General features: G+C 41.8%; 2 protein-coding genes across 3 annotated transcripts in view; both read left to right on the top strand.

The window, feature by feature from the left end:
- The first annotated feature begins 2637 nt into the window (after positions 1 to 2637).
- LOC118414478 (DNA damage-binding protein 1-like) overlaps positions 2638 to 20735 on the top strand; it is a 19361-nt gene continuing 1263 nt past the window's right edge. The window contains exons 1-25 of one of the 2 annotated variants that reach the window (XM_035818536.1): positions 2638 to 2842; positions 8805 to 8953; positions 9263 to 9379; positions 9747 to 9892; positions 10199 to 10274; positions 10682 to 10796; positions 10904 to 11001; positions 11373 to 11531; positions 11925 to 12008; positions 12346 to 12565; positions 12881 to 12956; positions 13378 to 13536; positions 13998 to 14123; positions 14526 to 14689; positions 14919 to 15026; positions 15384 to 15591; positions 15914 to 16009; positions 16363 to 16604; positions 17042 to 17206; positions 17585 to 17679; positions 18191 to 18361; positions 18843 to 18952; positions 19238 to 19323; positions 19720 to 19906; positions 20487 to 20625. In XM_035818536.1, the coding sequence (XP_035674429.1) occupies positions 2782 to 2842; positions 8805 to 8953; positions 9263 to 9379; positions 9747 to 9892; positions 10199 to 10274; positions 10682 to 10796; positions 10904 to 11001; positions 11373 to 11531; positions 11925 to 12008; positions 12346 to 12565; positions 12881 to 12956; positions 13378 to 13536; positions 13998 to 14123; positions 14526 to 14689; positions 14919 to 15026; positions 15384 to 15591; positions 15914 to 16009; positions 16363 to 16604; positions 17042 to 17206; positions 17585 to 17679; positions 18191 to 18361; positions 18843 to 18952; positions 19238 to 19323; positions 19720 to 19906; positions 20487 to 20625 (3357 nt within the window). In that variant the 5' untranslated portion in view covers positions 2638 to 2781. The remainder of the gene's footprint in view (positions 2843 to 8804; positions 8954 to 9262; positions 9380 to 9746; positions 9893 to 10198; positions 10275 to 10681; positions 10797 to 10903; positions 11002 to 11372; positions 11532 to 11924; positions 12009 to 12345; positions 12566 to 12880; positions 12957 to 13377; positions 13537 to 13997; positions 14124 to 14525; positions 14690 to 14918; positions 15027 to 15383; positions 15592 to 15913; positions 16010 to 16362; positions 16605 to 17041; positions 17207 to 17584; positions 17680 to 18190; positions 18362 to 18842; positions 18953 to 19237; positions 19324 to 19719; positions 19907 to 20486; positions 20626 to 20735) is intronic. The other variant, XM_035818537.1, reaches the window with a different exon arrangement.
- On the top strand, positions 5784 to 8550 carry LOC118414481 (protein PXR1-like). Its single transcript, XM_035818541.1, has 2 exons — positions 5784 to 6154; positions 6502 to 8550. Exons 1-2 carry the CDS (start codon positions 5882 to 5884, stop codon positions 6589 to 6591), a joined length of 363 nt encoding a protein of 120 aa, XP_035674434.1. The 5' UTR covers positions 5784 to 5881; the 3' UTR covers positions 6592 to 8550.

The raw sequence follows: 20735 nt of genomic DNA, 5'->3' as shown, positions 1-20735 counted from the left end.
CGGTTATATTCCTCTCTATTTGTTCCATTTCTACGATTTTCCAGCGATCCGGAGTCTGGTAGAGACTAGGAACTTGCTGTCAATAGCCTTAGTTGTTGCAAACATCGCTTGAAACTTTTACTTGAAAGTCTAAAGTACTAAATTTATTTGTCCCTATTTGAGGGTGTGTGTGCGCCGTGTATGCACCCTCAGCCGTTTTTACACGAGTAGTGTACAAAATTCTTATCGACAGGAACGTATTGCCAATAGCCTCAGTTGTTGCAAATATTGCTTGAAATTTTTACCTGAAAGTCTACAGTAAAGCTACGGCCGCGTGGCGCGTTGGTACACCCGATCCCTCGATATCGATCTCGGAAGTTAAGCAACGCGCGGTCCAGACAGTGCTTGGATGGGGGACCAACCAAGGTTAAACAGCCACATTACCCTCACTTTGGGTACCTACTGGCTGCAAAATACACTCGATATTATTGAATGAATGAAAGACCTTTATTGTACATTCATGCCTCGATGGGCTAGGTACAGGTCACTGATAACAGACATGACTGATAACAGAATAACAAACATATGAAAAAACAGCAGGATACAATTTAACTAGTTGAAGGTACTAAGCTAACAGGATGGTCGACATCTTCTCGCTTCTTTGTACAGGTGTAGATATAAGAACATATAATGTTTGATATACAGGGTTTGTCTAGGCGCATCAAAAATAGAAATTTATCCGTTGCATTAAGATGTTCAAAATATGGGAACTCTTTTCTGATATATTCATAAAGCACAATCCGTTCATTATGGTACAATTTACAGTGTAAAATAAAATGCTGTTCATCTTCTACATGTTGTAGATCACAAAATTGGCAGACTCTATGCTGCAGAGGGGTGCGGTTGTGCCTTCCAGTTTCGATATGTAACTTGTGGCAACTAATCCGGAGTTTAGTGACAGCCACTCTGTGCTGTATGTTTTTCACCATCAGATATTCTTCTTCTTTATAAATAGTCTTGAATAATCTATAGGTTCGTAATTTGTTACCGAAAGATTTGTCCCGGTTGTCATTGTGTATTTCGGTTCTAAATGTTTGAATGTAAATATCCTTTAATTGTTGGCTGATGGCGTTGGTTATAGGTAATAGGTTTGTTCCTAGAGATATCTGAGATCTCCATATGTAGGCAAAACCGCATTCCTCCAGTATCTTACGAACGCCGGACGCCCAGCACTTATTTCCATTAGTATCTAGTTGTAATTGACAAGATAGGGCGTCGGCTTGTAGACTGTCAGCTGGCACGTTTTGACGGATTCTTAGAAAGTGTTTGATAGCGTTCAGGGAGGCTTCCAGTTGAATGGGGTACCTCCCTAATTCCGCTCTTGTGGCAAGGTTAGATGCTGGTCTGGGGACATTTAGTGCTTGTTTGCAGAATTTAAGGTGAACAGATTCAATGGCACAGGTTTTAGGGCTTTTAAATGCGCCCCATATTTCTGAGCCATAAAGTAGAATAGGTTTGACACATGCATCGAAAAGTTTGTTTCTAACTGGTAATGAGGCGGTGGCTTTATCTAAAGATTGTTTTATTCCGAATAAAGCCTTCAGATCTTTGCCACTCAGGTATTTGTTGTTAGCTTTAAACGTGCCAGCTGCACTTACAATAATACCAAGATAAGTATAACAAGTTACAACTTCTATTTCACGATTATCAAACAGGAGAGAACAGTTTTTAGGTAGACTGCCACCCTTTGTAAATACAATAATTTTAGTTTTCCTAAGATTTACTTTTAATTTCCAAAGTGCACAATAATTTTCCAGATTGTTCAAGGAATGCTGTAATCCCTGTTTGGACTCGGAAAAAATTACCAAGTCGTCAGCATACAACAAGCATGGGACAGTTTTGCTGTGCATAAGTGGGGGATTACGTAGGAGTACCGTCAAATTGGGACACAATATCGCTAAGAAAAAGGTTAAATAATGTAGGGCTTAAGTTACACCCTTGTCTCACACCACAGTTAGTAACAAAAGTTTCAGTCAATCCATTTTTAGATTTAACGCAGTTTATAGTCTTTGAATACATGCCTTCTATTACTTTTAGAAATGTTCCACCAATACCGAGTTTACTCAATTTAAACAAGAGGCCGTTTCTCCAAACAGAATCAAATGCTTTGCTAAAATCAATGAAGCAAGCGTAAAGTTGACGGTTTTTGTTTAGATATTTGCTAACTAGTGTACTTAAAACAAACAGATTATCGGTAGTTCTAAAGTTTTGTCTGAAGCCTGCTTGGTGTGGCTGGAAGAGGTTATTGTGTTCTGCGTATTTGACAAGGCGTGAATTTAGAATGGAGGAGAATAATTTCCCTAAACAGCTGATTATAGAAATCCCTCTGTAGTTATCTGGCAGGGAGGTGTCTCCTGACTTGTGGGTAGGAACAATATGACTTACTGACCATTCTTGCGGGAAATGACCATTTTGTAAGCAAGTGTTAAACAAGTGGAGTATAGGTTCTTTAAGCAACATTTTACCAGAATTTAGCATTTCATTCAAAATTCTGTCATTGCCGCTTGACTTATTGTTATTAAAGTTTGTTGAGGGGTACCGTGTGTATGCAATCGAGGACGTTTTTACACGAGTAAGCAGGTTTGCATGTAGGCCAAAGGTCATCACGCAAGCGCAGTGGTACCAGCCATCTTTCGCGGGCTGATTTTTTTGTGCGAGAGAAACCTCGAGAGGAAAACTCGGTCTCGTTGTTGTCTAAGACCTTTACAGCACTGACAGAGGGGACAGCAGAATCACAGAGCCATGGCGTACAACTACGTGGTGACCGCACACAAGCCCACGGCCGTCAACGCCTGCGTCACAGGTAATAGTGCACTGCGCTGCTGCATAGTGCAAACTGGACCGCATGAAGGGGGAGGGGGGCAGGGACACAACAAAATTTTTAAAAAGATTTATCTTGCACATGTGTTCGTTAATGCTTAATAGTCGTCTACAGTTATTTTTTGGTTAGCCTGTAGTTTCATGAAATGTGTATGTTCAGTGATTTGTAAATAAAGTACAACTACAAACGATCAAACGATTTTATAATGTAAGCTCCTGTGATTAAAAGTTTAATACTAACGGGGGGGGTCCAAAGTCCGGTAAGGTCCAATGTCCGGTAACGTTTTAAAAATCATTGTTGCGGAGACATGCATGGGTAGCTGCGCATGATAAGTACAACTAGTTATGGACTAAACCTTGTTGTAAATAACTGCAAAGCGGAAGTATGTGTTGAAGTTCGTAAGTCCCAGTAGATAAAGATCGAAAAAATTGCACAAGTTTCACGCCTTCCGTACAGGCTGACGAGGGAACTTGCTGAGAACATGGTCTTCGAAACTGTTGAATTATACTTCGTACAATGCATCATGTGATAATATGTCACCACATACATGAAGGTTATTTATTAAACTTTCCATTGAAAACACAGACGAGTCTTGTCTTTGTCTTTACCTTGGATAATCGGAGCTAAAATGATGACCACTGTTTCCACTCCATCGCTGCATCCGCCATTTTGACTAATCACGTGATTCTCGTCATGTGATCATTCGAACGTAACACAAGACGACTCGCAGCTGTTCGCAACAACTCACAACACAGCTTCAAGTTACGTGCAGTTTTGCGCTTTTCCGCATGTCGTCGCGGTAAGTTGACATCTCTGGATTATTCCTTGGACGTTTCCGTTTGTATAAGTTATATTTTGACAACGAAACATGTGATACGGGAACGAAAACATAAAAATTCTCACTATACATGACTTCTCGTTCGATTGAATGCCCATATTTAATTCGAACTCCACAAGGTTAAAGAATTAATCGCGTATTATTATCGTAATTTGTTGAGTACAAGTTGAAATACTTAAGTCGTGTTGGCCATGAGCAAACAAGTAAACAAACAAGTAAACAAACAAACAAACAAAGAGGTGCATTTTCTTTTTAATATCTGATTGATGGTGTATTATTTGGGAAGGGAAATCTCAGTTCATAAACGACATTTGTCTCATTGTCAGATGGCGTCAAGGAGGAAAAAATATAACCAGGAAGACATGGATAGAGCTCTACAAGCATTGGAAGAGACAGACGAAAACACACTCAATAATACAGCAAAGGAATATGGCATTCCTCAATCAACACTGCATGACAGAGTAACGGGCAAATCGAAAGAAAGGATGGGCAGACCCTCCATCCTCTCACCAGAGGAGGAGGGGGCCCTCGTGGTCTATGCCAAGTATCTGGCAGAGAAGGGGTTTCCCCCTACAGTCAGGGTGATCAAAGCCCTTGCTTTTGAAGTGGAGAAGAAACGTGCCAAAGGAAGGGGAGAAGAACCTCGCTTCAAGGACTCCGGCCCCGGGAAGAGATGGTGGAAGGGATTTAAAGGCCGCCATCCCGACCTCAGCTTAAGGTCACCAGATCAACTCGACAAGGAAAGAGCGGCCTTTTCTACAGCCGGCGTAGTCTTTGAACACTTCGAACGACTGGAGCAAATTCTGACGGATGCAAAAGCCAAGGACAAAAGACCGCATGTTATCTACAATGCAGACGAAACTGGCATGGATTTGTCGGCTAAAGTGTCCAAGGTCATTGTTCCCAAGGGCTGGAAGAGATCTCCGTCACGACGAGTCGGTGGCCGTGACCATGTGTCGGCACTTGTGTGCATCTCAGCGGCAGGGCAGACAGTGCCACCCATGATCATATATAATAAAGCGTTTCCGGGGGGGAAATACACTGAGGGCGGACCTGCTAACGCATTGTACGCTTACTCCGACTCAGGTTTCATTGATGATGAGCTGTTCGAGAGATGGTTCAAGCTATCTTTTCTCAAGCACTGCACAAGCGACAGGCCGGTAATCCTTATCCTGGATCAGCACTACAGTCATATCACGCTTAGAGTGCTAGAGGATGCAATTCAAAACGACGTTATAATCTTAGGTCTCCCCCCTCACACGACCCACTTCCTCCAGCCCCTTGATGTGAGTGTGTTCGCGCCACTCAAGAAGAAGTGGGCAATGACCCTGGAAGTGATGCAGGCAGCGAACACCTCGTTTCATGTTACAAAACGGAACTTTGCTAACATATTTAGTTCAGTTTATGACAACGCCATCAATCCTGCCATCATCAAGACATCGTTTGCAAAAACGGGAATTTATCCATTTAATGACGAGGCCGTCGATGACAAATGGATCCGAATGTCTGCAGCGGAGTTGGGGGAGTCAACTTCCACCACGGCGACTCCAACTGCCGCGTCATCCACCACGGCAACTCCAACTGCCACGGCCACGTCGTCCACCACGGCAACTCCAACTGCCACGTCCACGTCGTCCACCACGGAAACTCCAACTGTCACGGCCACGTCGTCCACCACGGCAACTCCAACTGCCACGGCCACGTCGTCCACCACGGCAACTCCAACTGCCACGGCCACGTCGTCCACCACGGAAACTCCAACTGCCACGGCCACGTCGTCCACCACGGCAACTCCAACTGCCACGGCCACGTCGTCCACCACGGCAACTCCAACTGCCACGGCCACGTCGTCCACCACGGAAACTCCAACTGCCACGGCCACGTCGTCCACCACGGAAACTCCAACTGCCACGTCGTCTACCACGGCGACTCCTTCCGCGATGACTCCAACTGCCGCTTCTTCTTCTCAACAGGACAGAACACCTGCCAGTGCTTCCAATACTGCTTGCCCAACATGTAATGCGGCATGTACAGTTTGTAACCCGCTGCAAAGTCCGTTGATTCAAACTCTCATCCCATCGGAACTGCATGATATCCTCATCCCAATACCACCAGCAAAAAAGTCATCACGCTGCAATCTCAACAGACGACTGACTGGTAGAGTGTTAACGCACTCTGAAGTAATGGAAGAGATGCGGTTGAAAGAGAAAGAAAAGAAAGAAAAGGAAGAAAAGAAAGAACGAAGGAAAGAAGAGATGAAGAAGAAACGCGAGGAGAAGGAGCAGAAAGAGTTGGAAAAGAGGCTGCAGAAAGAAAAGAAACAAGCCGAGAGTGTAAAGAAGTTGGCAGAAAAGGAAGAGAGAAAACGAAAGAGACAGGAGCTTGCGGAGGCAAGGAAGAAACAACGCATAGAAGGGAAAGAAAACCAGCGCCCTACTAGGCCACGAGACGTAAGAGTACGTATCAGGCACATGTTTTTTTCCATATTCAATATCTAATCTTTCAAAATGTTTTTCCCAGTTCGATAATGTTTATCATATTCGGACAATCCGACTCAATTGATGGAGGTATTCTGGTTCATTTGCTATATACATTTGCTATATTCAGAATTTTGGATTGTAATAAGAGTGTAGCGAATACAGACACAATAGAATACGTGGTCTTGTGAGCATAACTACATATATCTATAGTTCTCTTTACTATGATCTTAGTTATGAATGATGTCTATGTTTTAGTTATAAATGAATTTTTTTTTCGTCGAATCAGTTTTACTTTCATGGTTTGTTGTTATACTCGGCCACAGGAAGGTTCCAGTCGTAGCCGTCCCGTGAAGCCGCCGTCGTGGTATGCAGAATACGAAATGGGCCAGGGAGAAGATGAAGAAGCAGAGTAAAGAAGATTCTAGTGTACCCTTAAATCCACACGATTGATAGCGTTCCTCTTACGCCTATGATCGGTTTACAGAATTGAAAACTTCAATTTTTGGAGTAAAGATTTTGCTGTTTGTAGACCGTATTCGCTTGTTCAGTAGGACTGCAACTTCTGCAAGGTCGTCAGAATTCAGTACGGGGAGTTTTGATCTTCTGTATTAAGGTCTGTAACAGTTCCAAGTTCTTATCTCAGCTATGATAGAAATTTAAGATGAACAAGTTCACAATGTTCGTATGTGCACGGATCTATACATGGAACCGTTTCCGCCTTTCACCGTAAACGTGTAACGTTACATCCTATCACTACCAGTGCCCTCAGTGCGGCGAAAACTGTTATTATCGTATCGTTTAGCTATCTATTTCATTACATCGAAAAATGTTTAAGATATACCTGTTAACAAAAGTTTGTATTAATGTTCTTCCACTACGAGCAAAATACTGAGACGTTTGGGCGTAACGGTAGGTTTCAGGCGTAAGATTCTGCAGGTCAAATAAACAGACTGTCAGATATACTGTTTCCGTAGACTCACACTAGTGCGAGTGTTCAGTGCTTTATTTCTTCGGTAAATATCATTATAGGGCTGTTTTTTCAGACGTTAGCCTAAAAAGAAAAGAAAAGACAAAAGGCAGACCACAATTGTGGCGGCGTGTGTGTCATGCTAAAACTAGTAACAAAATTTCCTAAAGCCGTCTCTTGACAGTCAGCAATATTACGTGCTAGAAGATAAAAACATCAAGTACCATAATTGCAAACTGTCGTTGTTGATCAAGAAGATCGTTACGTACCTGGGACATCCTCATCTTCAGACCGGACAAACGTGCTCACTTGACGTTTCTGTCACAGTCAAATAGTCAGTCGCAAGGATGGGAAAATGACTAGTCGGCTGGACGATGACAATATGTACACACGAACTACTATTTATCTACCCCTTTTTTATTCATTTACTCACCTTAGTTTATCTCTTTAATTTTTGAAATGTCATATATTATTAAGTTTTTATGCACCGTCAGGAGTTGAAACAATATGCAACATCAACGAATGAATTACTCTTACTCTAGTCCCCTTTTTAAAAAAATGTAAATGTCCCGAGCCACTTGTAAACATGCCTTGACGATACCAATCGTCTCGGTGCAGGTGTAGCACGCGGGATACAACAAACGTTTGAAAGCGATTAAAGGTTGTCAGTAACTAAAGCTAAATGATTCTTCCTACATTGCGTATCTAAGACACATAACATTTATTTATTCCTGCAACAAACATCTGAGCCATGGCTGAGACAATAGTGGCAACCGTACCACCCCCATCGCAGTGCTGTTTGCTCTTGGTATAGGCCGATGACCCGTGTTATCACCTTACAGTTTCCGCCGGGTCAGCAGTTTGCATGGAATTTTACAAACTGTAGTCCACTCATCATAGTTACTCACTTTGTTATAGCTGTAGCAGGCCCGAAAGAGATCGACCCAAAGGCAAGGTTATTGGAACATAAGAACAGATCTGCCGCAGGCCCACAGGACGATGTTTTTCATGACTTTATTTTGATCGCAGCTATCGTGAGTGTATCGGCGTAATGAAACAAATGGACCATGTATGTAAATTTCGGAACAGTGTAGTAATGTTTTGTGTTATTTTGCGCACATGGGATAATCAAACGTAGCCAGAAATGACTTCTTAGTTACATTACCGGAGTTTGGACCCCCTTTTTGTGCTGGAACGTTCCACTGGAACGCGAGCCAAAAACCTTCCGTAAGTTTTGTGTGTGGCCAAACCACAGTGCGGAACGCTACCGTTAGATGAAATATATGTCTGTACAGCTTAAGCCATAGTTATATAGCTGTTAGAAGATGTAAGTTTGTTTTTGATGGGTTCAAGGTAAAATTGACAAGGACAAAAGCCATGCGCATTCACTTAGAACAGTTACCGGACTTTGGACCCCTCCCGTTAGCATATGCATGTTACAAACAAAGTCTGTGTCTGTGTAATCATGACGACTGATATGCTTATATTGTTTAGCGCCTGAACAAATTTGGTGGCCTGGAAGTTCCACTTCTAATGCATGGCAAAAAAATGTGCTAGAATTAGAAATCTAAAACTTGTTTGTTTGAATCAACTGTTGTATAATTTCCAGTTTTGGACCAGGGTAGAATGATTTATGATTATCATCTGTCTTTCCTGCAGGACATTTCACCGGTCCTGAAGACCTGAATCTGATCATCGCTAAGAACACGAGACTTGAGATTTACCTGGTAACTCCGGAGGGCTTGCGTCCGGTCAAAGAAGTCGGCTGCTATGGCCGTATCGCTGTCATGGAGCTGTTTCGTCCTCCGGTGAGTTTTTACATCTTAAAATAAAAAGTGCTTGCTAAACCATGGTGTGCAGGTTGTTGGACTGAGTCTATTGATAAAACAAGAAGTCTTTTGTTAGTAAAAAAAGTAGTCATTATTGTTGTATTATGATAAGCAATTTGCAGCTACGAAAACAATGTCCAGTCTACCTATAATATAAAGCTTCCCAGAACATCAAATATAGTAGGTCATATGTCAGTGTGTAAGAGTTATGGTTCCAATGTGATAGTTATAGAGGGTATAGGGCACTGAGTGAGACATAACTTGCCATGACAACTGTGTTGTATCCAGGGAGAAACCAAGGACCTGCTGTTCATCCTGACAGCTCGTTATAACGCCTGCATCCTGGAGTACAAACAAGACGGAGACGATGTCAGCATTGTCACCCGCGCACACGGAAATGTGCAGGTCAGAACACAGATTCAATTATACTCTCTATAGTCTCTTGTACATGTAAGAATCCTTATTTTTTGCTTGATTCTTCTACTTGCTTCTTTTGCATAAAAATAATATTTTAAAGAAATCTGAGAAATGTTTTTGATTACTTTACACTAATTACAGACAATCCTTCTGATTTACAATTTGATTATAATGTTTTGCTAGTACAATACATGTTAAAGCATTTTGCCATGGCAATATTGACCAAAGGAGGCCATATACTGCATGTTAAAGGTAAAAAATGATCACTACCTTCTGGTTGAAATGAAGTCTGGGAATAAAAGTTAATGTGCAGCAACAGAAACTCTAGAAGAGGTTACCCCCTTTGTTTGAGCAGGACAGAATTGGTCGGCCGTCAGAGACAGGCATCATTGGGATCATCGACCCGGAGTGCCGCATGATTGGTCTGCGTCTGTACGACGGACTGTTCAAGGTCATCCCTCTGGACCGAGACAACCGCGAGCTAAAGGCCTTCAACATCAGGTAGGATGTGTCTTATTCTTCATTCTGAAGGAATCATCGTCGTCAAAAATTAAACTAGAATCAATTATTGTCAACATGCAACATCGTCAACATCAGCACATGCTTGTTTCCTGGCATTCATTTATTTCACATGAGAAGAAATCCTTCTCCTGACAGTCTCCAGTCTTTTCTGCTTCTTGTACTTGGCACTGCAGTACAATAAATGTGGTGAAGAGAAAGAAGTAAAAGTTTTACCTAAGACAGCATGTCTCTTGAATAGTCACAGATATTTGGAAATCTACAGATATTTGTTCTGTTTGTTTCCAGGTTGGAAGAACTGAATGTGATAGATGTGAAGTTCCTGTATGGATGTCAAGTCCCCACAGTGGTGTTTGTTTACCAGGTGAGTCCGTTGGGTTAGAATGAAATTTAAAAAAAAACTTAGACCAGGAACGCTATGAAGGTTAGACATCCAGGTAAACAAGATTCAAATATAGTTCAATCTCTACAACTGGTTGAAAAAACGGAGATTTACTTCCAGACGTTTTGAGTGACATCCAAAAAACAATACCATAGGAAAAGTTGTCCTTTGTGATGCAAAGCGGGGTCCCATGTGTGACTGGAGAGTTCAACGTGAACAATTATCCTGAGATGCTTTATTTCCCAGAACTTTGAGAAAGTAATGTTAAACACCAACTTTGGATGCAATTCTATAGGAGCTCATTTCATAACTTGTCATAATTTACCTGCTGTGGATAGTAACTTCTTTCCATGGCAATTTTTTTTCTGAAATTTTGGATCTATTCTCAGGACCCTCACGGTCGGCATGTGAAGACGTATGAGATCTCGGTGCGAGACAAGGAGTTCAGCAAAGGGCCGTGGAAGCAAGACAATGTGGAGACTGAGGCGTCCATGGTCATCGCTGGTAAGGAACATCTTGGGATTATTTTCTGTTCAGCAAGTTGTATTGTTATAAAGTATAGGCCTAAACTCTTATCTTTGGCTGTCTAAAAATGCTGGTTGTATTTCTAGTGCCAGAGCCGTTCTGTGGTTCCCTCATCATCGGACAGGAGTCCATCACCTATCACAACGGGGACAAGTATGTAGCTGTCGCACCTCCAGCTATTAAGGTACGTACATGTATGTGTACATGGTGACAACGTAGGAATTTTTGTTTTCTTTGTAGAATAACATTTTGGTCATTTTGTTGCTTTATAACTTTTATGTAAGCCCATGTAAACATAGCATATAAGATGTTAAACATGTGATCACAGAGGTATTCATCTGTCATTTGTTTCATCCTCTTGAGCTGATTTAGATTGAGCTGTGTTTGTACATTTTGACAAATATTTTCTAGCAGAAAAGCATCTCTATATGATTAATGCCTTACCTTTGTTAATATTTATTTGTAACCCATGTTATCTTGTCAGTATTTGTGAAGCACAGCTATTCCCATCATTACAACCAGTTGCTGCATGTTGTTTTATTGTGTTTCCCCCAGCAAAGCACGTTGATCTGCCATGGGCGCGTGGATGCCAACGGTAGCCGGTACCTGCTGGGGGACATGTCAGGCCGTCTCTTCATGCTGTTGTTGGAGAAGGAAGAGCTGATCGACGGGTCGGTCACTGTCAAGGACCTCAAGGTGGAGCTACTGGGAGAGGTAGGTGTTATGAACTCCCTGAGAAACCACTTAATCAAGTATCATAAACCCCCCTACATGAATATGTGACTGCCAAGGAGAGAGCCTCATTCTGGTAAGATGTCATGCTCCCAATCCATGTGTTGGGGTCTGGGGGGAAGGAATAAAGTCAGATGAGCTCTGCAGACTTTCTTGTCTCACCTTAGATGCATCAATCTACAAGTCTGCTGAATCTGAATACAGTATGTATTTTGGTACCTTAAAAGAAGGGAAATTATATGATTATGGTTTTAATGCCTTTGACAGACTTTGTATGTTAATTCAAGCTTTGTTCATAATGTAAATCATACGTCTTTGCTGTTTACATATAAATGTACTTGCATACTTACCATGACAATTTTACGTGTTTCACAGACATCAATCGCTGAGTGCCTGACATATCTGGACAATGGAGTAGTCTACCTCGGGTCTCGACTGGGCGACTCTCAGCTTATCAAGGTAAAAAAATGTCTTAACTGAGAATGCAATGTGCCACAGTATTAAGCATTTTGTCTTGAAGCACTTTGTCAAAAGCTTAGAGACCTTTATAGTCCAATATAGTATAATAATTATTATTATGTGTTGTATGAGAATTGGCAGACTAGTAGCTTTTCTTACATTAAATAGTGTATGTAAAGGGCTGTCTCAAGGCAACATTGTGTCTTGTCAAGTTTGCGGGCATGTTTACTAGTAGTATGTTTTGTGACCTTTGTCAGGAACCTACAGAGCTATACATTCCTGTATTTTATGAAGTGATAGAAATGTCATTTTCATATTGACCTTTTTCTGTTCATAGCTGAACGTGGATGCAGACGACAGTGGCTCCTACGTCCACGTGATGGAGACGTTCACCAACCTGGGTCCCATCGTGGACATGTGTGTGGTTGACCTGGAGAGACAGGGTCAGGGACAGCTGGTCACTTGTTCCGGGGCGTACAAGGAGGGGTCGCTGCGGATCATACGGAACGGGATCGGCATTCACGAACATGCCAGCATCGACCTGCCCGGAATCAAAGGTGGAGATTTTTTGTAATTTCACACTGCAAGAGGTATATAGAGTATTAAAATTTAGGAGAAAACATTGATTTAGTATGCACTCAACACTGCACATCCTTTGCATGAGTGCAGCAAATGTGCAGTTCCTCTGACAGTCAACAGGAGGTGCTCATGTACAGTGCAAAACTTTTTGGAGTACAATGTAGTTTATATATGACAATCATGATGCCAGCACTCCATAAAAGCTTTTTGTAAAACTTAAGGACGCTATTTTGACATATGGTGGCTATATGAGGAAATGTTGAATTCAATGGTAACCTTTTTTGTCATTTCAGGGATTTGGCCCCTGTGTGTGGATCCCAATGGGACAATGGATGATACATTAGTACTGGCTTTTGTGGGGCAAACAAGGTAAGAATTTCTGGTTTCAAACTCTATGTGTTGTCCTTCCCTCTTCATGTGTGCACTCTTTGAAGTTCAATCCATGAATTTCTGGTCTATACATTTAAATGCATGTGCATATCTTATTATGCAATGTCAAATGTTTAGACTTGTTGGTGTTGTGAATAACAGGTACTTAGTAGATGGTTAACTTTGTAGATTGTCAACTTGCATGTCATTGTAGAAATTGCAATATCTTCTTTAATTACTTTAACATTCCTATAACCTCATCATACTGACCTGCCCTATCAGTATAAGTACAAGAATACAAATACAAAATTAGTACGCACTTATAGTGACAAGGCTTCAAATGCTCTGCAAAAATGTGGTTTCTAAAACTGCTCTAATCTTAATTAATAACCCAAATATGCCGTTCCTCGTATCCTTTCAGAGTGCTTCTGTTGAGTGGGGAGGAAGTAGAGGAGACGGAACTGCCAGGATTTGAGGACAAACAGACGTTCTTCTGTGGTAATGTCATGGGAGGACAACTGCTACAAATAACAGCCGCCTCTGTACGATTGGTCAGCAGGCAGACAAAACAGCTTGTCAGGTAAAATAACCACATGACCAGCTAAACAGAGCCTATCTCCGCCAGGGCAATTTACTTTCCATGATATATTTGAACAGGTAAAGGGAAAGGTGCCTTCTGGTGGATTTTTATTCATTTGTAAACTTACCATGCATTCATGAATGATAAATTAAAATCCTTAGATTTGTTTTTCTCTAAAGATCCTTATTGACATATAATCAGTTAATCCTTAGACTTATTATAAATTTTAAGGTAGGCTAACAGGAAGGAAATGTCCAGTTAGTATTAGACATTTTTGAACAACATTTGTGTACAAAAATGATAATGTCATACTGTCATGAACCTTCAAAGAATACAGAACTTGCAGTTTTGTTAATGCAGTGTTCTGCTCATTTTGTCAGGACAGACTTGTTTATGTCCATTATACAAACAAACTAGACAAACAAGCATAAGAATGAACCAACAATCTGATCGTCCCCCAGTGAGTGGAAGCCCCCGTCAGAGAAGAACATCAGCGTAGCGAGCTCCAACACGACCCAGGTGGTGTGTGCAGTCGGACAGGTTGTCTACTACATTGAGATCCACGAGGGAGAGCTCAAGCAGCTTGGGTAGGGACCGTCAGCTCATGTGGACAGTTCTAGAAGGATATGCTAGTAATGTTATAAAGGACGAGACTGTTGTGCAATATGAGAGGAGGCAGTCGCAAGCACGTGCATATGAATGTTTCCAAAATCATATGCAGTTGCCTGAGTAACTGCTTTTTGAAACCATGATGGCCGGTGAGGTTGACTGTTTAGATGTAACACATCGTGTTTTGCTGAATATGTATCGTATTTCCAGTGAAACAGTGATGGCCCATGAGGTTTTCTGTATGTGGATATAACACATGATGTTTTGCTGAATCTTATGCTATATTTCCAGTGAAATGGTGATGACCATTGAGGTTATTGTATCTGAATGAAACACATTTTATTTTGTTAAATGTACAATGCATGATATTGTATTTCCAGTGAAACAGTGATGGCCCGTGAGGTGGCGTGTCTGGATGTGACTCCGCTGGTGGAGGGGAGTGACCGAGCCCACCTATGTGCTGTGGGACTGTGGACAGACATCTCTGCACACATGCTGCAGCTCCCTAACCTGGAGCCCATGCATGTAGAGATGCTGGGGGGAGGTGAGTAAATGTGGGATGATCTAAGTAGAAAGTTAGAGAGAGTTTCTGTGTCTGATCTTTTGTGCAGATACATACCATCAACATAATCAATGCAACACATAAGTATTTCTTGCCATGTAGCAGACTGAATATTACTTGAATGGCAACAACACAATACAATACAGACAGCAGATGTAGAGCAGATGTAGTGACATTTAACATACTAACCTACTTTTATTATTTTGTACAGAAATCATTCCCCGTTCCATCCTGATGACCACATTTGAGGGGATCCACTACCTTCTGTGTGCGCTGGGCGATGGGTCGCTTTTCTACTTCAACCTCAACCCAGAGACAGGCAAGAACTTTTCACTCCACATCCTGACAATAAAATCAGTTCTCTTTGTTTAATCTTATAACTATTGTGATTGTTTAGTTTAGGTTTTTGCAACAATATTTCAAGTGATACACATTGTAGTTTTTTGTGGTACGTGTAGGTTATCTGTGTAACAATACATCTAATGCACATTAATTTTGTATTTATTTGATGGTTATTTTCTGTTGCTCTCTCAGTAGATGTCAAGGTTGCCCACCCAGTATAAATCATGTTTCATGTGGTTTATAGCATTTTTGTGTTTGCCATATGACATATTAACCTACATATTTCATGAAGATTTTTTTACGTGACCTTTTCTTACACCTGCCTTGCTTCCAGGCTACCTGAGCGAACGCAAGAAGGTGACCCTGGGCACCCAGCCAACTGTCCTGCGTACGTTCCGCTCGCTCTCCACGACCAACGTGTTTGCCTGCTCCGACCGCCCCACCGTCATCTACTCCAGCAACCACAAACTGGTCTTCTCCAACGTCAACCTGAAGGAAGTCAACTACATGTGTCCTCTCAACTCACAGGGGTACCCTGATAGGTAGGTGGAGCTAGTACATAAGAGTGGGAATGAATATTTTGTAAAATGATACTCTCTTCTCTTTCTGTTTTTCTCTCACGCTCTTTCTCCCATCCTGCCCCTTGCTCTCTCTGTCTCTCTCCCTTGTATTCTACCTATCCTCTCTATTCAAAGATCTCCATTATTTGCAGAATTTCCCATTGTCATACACCTAATTGCATTTACCTACCAGTGGAGAATACACTCCTTAGTTACATCCACATGGATAGTTAAAAAAGCTTGTTGTTTCTTTGATGTTTTTAGATTAACAAATCATAACAAGCCTTGCTTTTTGTACTTCCAGCCTGGCACTGACCAATGACAGCACACTTACCATCGGCACCATTGATGAGATACAAAAACTTCACATCAGGACTGTGCCTCTCTATGAGTCACCCAGGTAATTTTTTTCATACTTATCAATAAATATGAATTTACATGTAGCAGCATATGCAGACAAGTAAGAAATTTAAATATGAATTTCAGAGTAAGTACTTTAACCTTCTTTGAGCAAAAAGTACACAATGAACTTTTATGCAGCTAAAAGCATTGTTGAGGAGTATTGCAATTAGTACGAGTGCTATGCTGCTTGAAATGTAAACTATTCTTCTTCTTCTCCACTGTACAGTTCAGCTGGTGCCGATGCAGGCCACTACAGCTTTCCATTGTCTTGTAAGATATTTGATCATTTAAAAGTGAGAACCAAGATTTGATATTTTTCACTGACCATTCCGAAATGTATTTTTCCATCAGGCGGATTGCCTACCAGGAAACCTCCCAGACGTTTGGCGTGCTCAGCACACGGACAGAAGTGGAGGACGCCAGCGGCGGGAGCGGAACCCAGCCAGTACGACCATCTGCGAGCACGACAGCCTTGAGCACCAGCGTCAGTCCTAACAAAAATGCCCTGCGGTCATCCAACGACAGCGACGGTGCCTTCGGCGAGGAGATTGAGATCCACTCCCTCCTAGTGGTGGACCAGCACACCTTTGAAAGTGAGTTGTCTGGACATGACTGGCATTATGTGTCATGCATATAAAGTTATTTGCTGGTCCAAGTTCTTTGTTTCTTGGGTTAAGAATCTTTGAAATCATGGTTTTTTGGGGTGGTCTGAAATGACAAATGGAGGTTGGATATTTTGAAACTCACAACTCTAAGCTGATGGCCCAGTATTTTGGGTAAGCTCCCAACATATAGAATGCCCCCATCCAACTTGTTGATAAGAGTTGGTGTTCACTCTGATTTGTGCTAATCCAGACATATGCAGGCATACATTGTCAGTATCTGTCAAATGAAATAGCATCATGCTTCAACTCAATGGCTTTACTATAAAAAACAATTTGTATGGAGTTGAAATTTTATTTAACTTGTAATATGTACTACCCACACAAAGTAACTTTTTTCGTAACACATGTCTTGTTCATTTCTCCAGTTCTCCATGCACACCAGCTGCTGAAGGATGAGTTTGCCCTCAGTATGGTGTCCTGTAAGCTGGGCGACGACCCCAACACTTACTTCATCATTGGCACAGCCATGGTCTATCCTGAGGAGTCAGAACCCAAGTCTGGACGCATCATCGTCTTCCAGTACACAGATGGTAAGATGTTCCCTGTGTCAGCATCATCATATGGTGGGACTACAACAGTCCAAGCCAGCACTTTGATTTTGAAACAGTTGATACAGAAAAGTTGTAGATGCTTGCAGATGATGTCCTTTGTTTCTTTGGTGCTTTATTTCCTCATATCTATAGCAAGAAAAAGTGGGTTGATAGGCAGAAGTTAAGCCCTTGTGCTCAGCCTGTAAATCTTGAAATGGTTCCAGTGGTTTTAATTTTGCAGTTTGTTGTGATGACCACTCCCCTGTCAATTCATGACAATGTATATAAATGTTTCCAATGTACTATTACTGTCCTGGAGAATTTCAATCACAAATTTAAAACACCACAAAAACCTCCTTTTCCTGTGCCTTTTTGCAGGAAAACTGCAGCAGGTTGCTGAGAAGGAAGTGAAGGGAGCTGTGTACTCATTAGTACAGTTCAACAACAAGCTGCTGGCCAGCATCAACAGTACGGTGGGTGATGCAACTTAAGCTAAATCAGTGTTAGCTTAGTTTTTACTCTGCATGTTTTCACGTGTCCATACCCAGTTATACAGCTCAGGAACTGCTGGATAGATTGTTATGGTTCTTGGTACTTGGGTAGGTATTGTGACCCCAACAATGATGATTGATTTTGGCTCTCCTGGTGGTTGGCTGTCCTTGGTACTGAAACAGGACTTTCTGGTCCTTCATGTGCTGTGATGTTGACTTCTAGGTGGGAAATAGGAGTTGACATGAGGGAGTATTGATGTAAGTTTTGAACCCCCAGCAGGTGCATTACAAATGGATGGATAATGAATGTGATAGCAAGAATGTGTGACCTAATCAGAACAGCATTAAGAGTGTGTTTATATATTTTTAGGTGTATTTGTTGAGTGGACAGCTGAGAAGAATTTGCAAGTGGAATGTAACCACCATAATAACATTGTGGGTTTATAAGATGTAGAATCACAGGTGTACAAAGAAATTTATCTTCCTCCTCCAGGTGCGTTTGTTTGAGTGGACAGCTGAGAAGGAGCTGCGTGTTGAATGTAACCACTACAACAACATCCTGGCCCTGTACCTGAAGACTAAAGGTGACTTTATCCTGGTAGGAGACCTCATGAGATCTGTCACCCTGCTGGCCTACAAACCCATGGAGGGGTGCTTCGAAGAGGTTTGTGTTCTAGGGTTTTAAGTTGTAGGTTCAAATTACAATGTCAATGTAAATGTTAAACTACAAGGCATAGCATGTATGTTGTACATGTACAAAGCTTGATTGCTTTTTGTGATTAGCTCATTCAGGGAGTGGCTCTTCTGCCCAATGAGGAGCAAGGATCCTATGGGGGCTTCTTTAGCTTAACTGCAAATTTTGGCAATAACTAATCTCAAACAGTTATGCCCACATGTCCTATGTGCTACCTCTCGTTACTGGATGTTCAGCTTCTACCAAGAAGAAGAAAATGTTGATCGTTGCAAAGTTTTCTTCAATTAATTGAGCCATCTGACTAAGATAACAAACTACTTTTGCCAACCCAGACTTACACGTAAATGTCTTGATCTTGATACTGGGCTTGAATTATCATAAAAGTGCATGTACGTTCATTTATGTCCAGGATAACGAACATGTCAAGTAATGCTACATTTGTATGTTCCAGATTGCCCGTGACTTCAACCCCAACTGGATGAGTGCTGTAGAGATCTTAGACGATGACAACTTCCTTGGTGCAGAGAACTCCTTTAACTTCTTTACTTGTCAGAAAGACAGGTCAGTGCATTCCCACATCCCTGTATGATAATTTTTAATCTAAAAGAAAAAGATGTGACTTTGTCATTTTTAAATGCCTGACATGTCAACTCAAGATTTATAAACTTGTTTGTTTGTTTTAACCTTTGTTTATTCTTGAAAGCTCAAACCGGCCTGCAATCCGCTACTGCTGCTGAAGGATTTATTGAATAATGGTTTGAACAGAATGATTTGTAGTATCTATGCATACATGTGCCTGTATGTTACATGACATGTAAGCATCTTGTTGTTTGTTTGTTTGTTTAGTGCTGCCACAACAGACGAGGAGCGGCAGCACCTACAGGAGGTGGGGCACTTCCACCTGGGGGAGTTTGTCAACGTCTTCAGACATGGTAGGGCTTGAGGTTTAGATTCCTAGAATTGAAAAAATGTTGAAATTGAGATTGTTTCCTGTAAAAAAACTGAGCAGTTATCTTCTGTAGTTGGCTACATTGCCATGCAGTCTAATGATATACTAGTATTTCCTATGCATTCAGACTCTCATCACTAGCCTAATAGAATCTGTGTTTGTGTTAGGTCATAAACTTTACAGGTGGTTCAAATCCTTCTACACAATCTCTATATCAGTTTCCTTGTGCTTCGTTGTGTCAGTTCACTCAGTTGTACATGTATTTGATTGCCAGATAATGTTTATATAGAAACCAGACATCTTGCTCAGTGCAAGCTTCTTTCCTCCACGGCTATTTCGTGTTACCTAAGCCAAATCTTTCCCCATCCCCACCCCACAGGTTCTCTGGTGATGCAGCACCCAGGGGAGACTTCAACCCCCACCCAGGGGTCCGTCCTGTTTGGTACGGTGAACGGCGCGGTCGGTCTGGTGACCCAACTTCCCGCGGACTTCTTCAACTTCCTGCAGGAGGTGCAGAGCAAGCTGACCAGAGTCATCAAGTCTGTCGGCAAGATAGAGCACTCATTATATCCTTTCTGAATGACGTAAGGGACTTGCTAGAAGGCTCTCGTCCATCCTCTCTCAATCCACCCTGGCTCTTGAGGGCTGCAGCGGCGCGTGGCATTGTGGGAGGAGTCGTCCATTCCGTCTCCCGGTGTAATCCCACACGATTCCGCCTGAGGCGCAATCCCGGACTTCTGAAGTCAGGAACTTGCTGCATTACTTGTTTCAGTTGTGAAATTTTTTGTACACATCTTTCACAGCTTTGTAATTTGATGGGAGCATTTACCAAAATTAGAAACTGATATTTAAAAGAAAGACAAAAGTCTAAAAATCAACAACTAGACTGCTACATGTATGGTATTTATCTTCACGTACCTGGAAATGGTGATCCCTTAGTTTGAATCTGGTTTTCTCAGTTTTGATTTTCAAATTTAAAAAAAAAATGGACGTAACATTGATGCTGTAAGCATAGAGATGATTTTATTGATGTTGGATATCATAACCAAACTGCTGCACAAGTGTTCTTATGGCTTCAAAGTCTGTTAAAATACATATTAGGTACAGTGTACATGGCTGAATGTTGTTTCCTTGACCAATTCTTACCTGGCGGTCGTTCAACACGGAGCGTAAGACGGAAGCCTGCCAGGGGTTCATCGACGGTGACCTGATCGAGAGCTTCTTAGATCTGTCCCGAGACAAGATGCAGGAGGTTGTACAGGGGCTACAGGTAGGGGGCGCTATTGTGAGTAACTGTCTGACAAGTTGTTAAGCCCCCTTTACAAATCAAGAAATTTAGCTCGAGCGAATTGTCTTCGATCTATAAATTGCAAGGAGGCATGACCCTGATGCCTA

This window comes from Branchiostoma floridae, chromosome 4 (assembly GCF_000003815.2).
Source record: "Branchiostoma floridae strain S238N-H82 chromosome 4, Bfl_VNyyK, whole genome shotgun sequence".
Lineage (NCBI taxonomy): Eukaryota > Metazoa > Chordata > Leptocardii > Amphioxiformes > Branchiostomatidae > Branchiostoma > Branchiostoma floridae.
This window is presented reverse-complemented; position numbering and strand designations above follow the sequence as displayed.

Excerpts from the sequence above, each read along its gene's own strand:
- LOC118414481 (XM_035818541.1), top strand. The coding sequence starts at position 5,882 with ATGGAAGAGATGCGGTTGAAAGAGAAAGAAAAGAAAGAAAAGGAAGAA. Across the intron at positions 6,155-6,501 it reads CTAGGCCACGAGACGTAAGA|GAAGGTTCCAGTCGTAGCCG; the intron begins GTACGTATCAGG and ends ACTCGGCCACAG.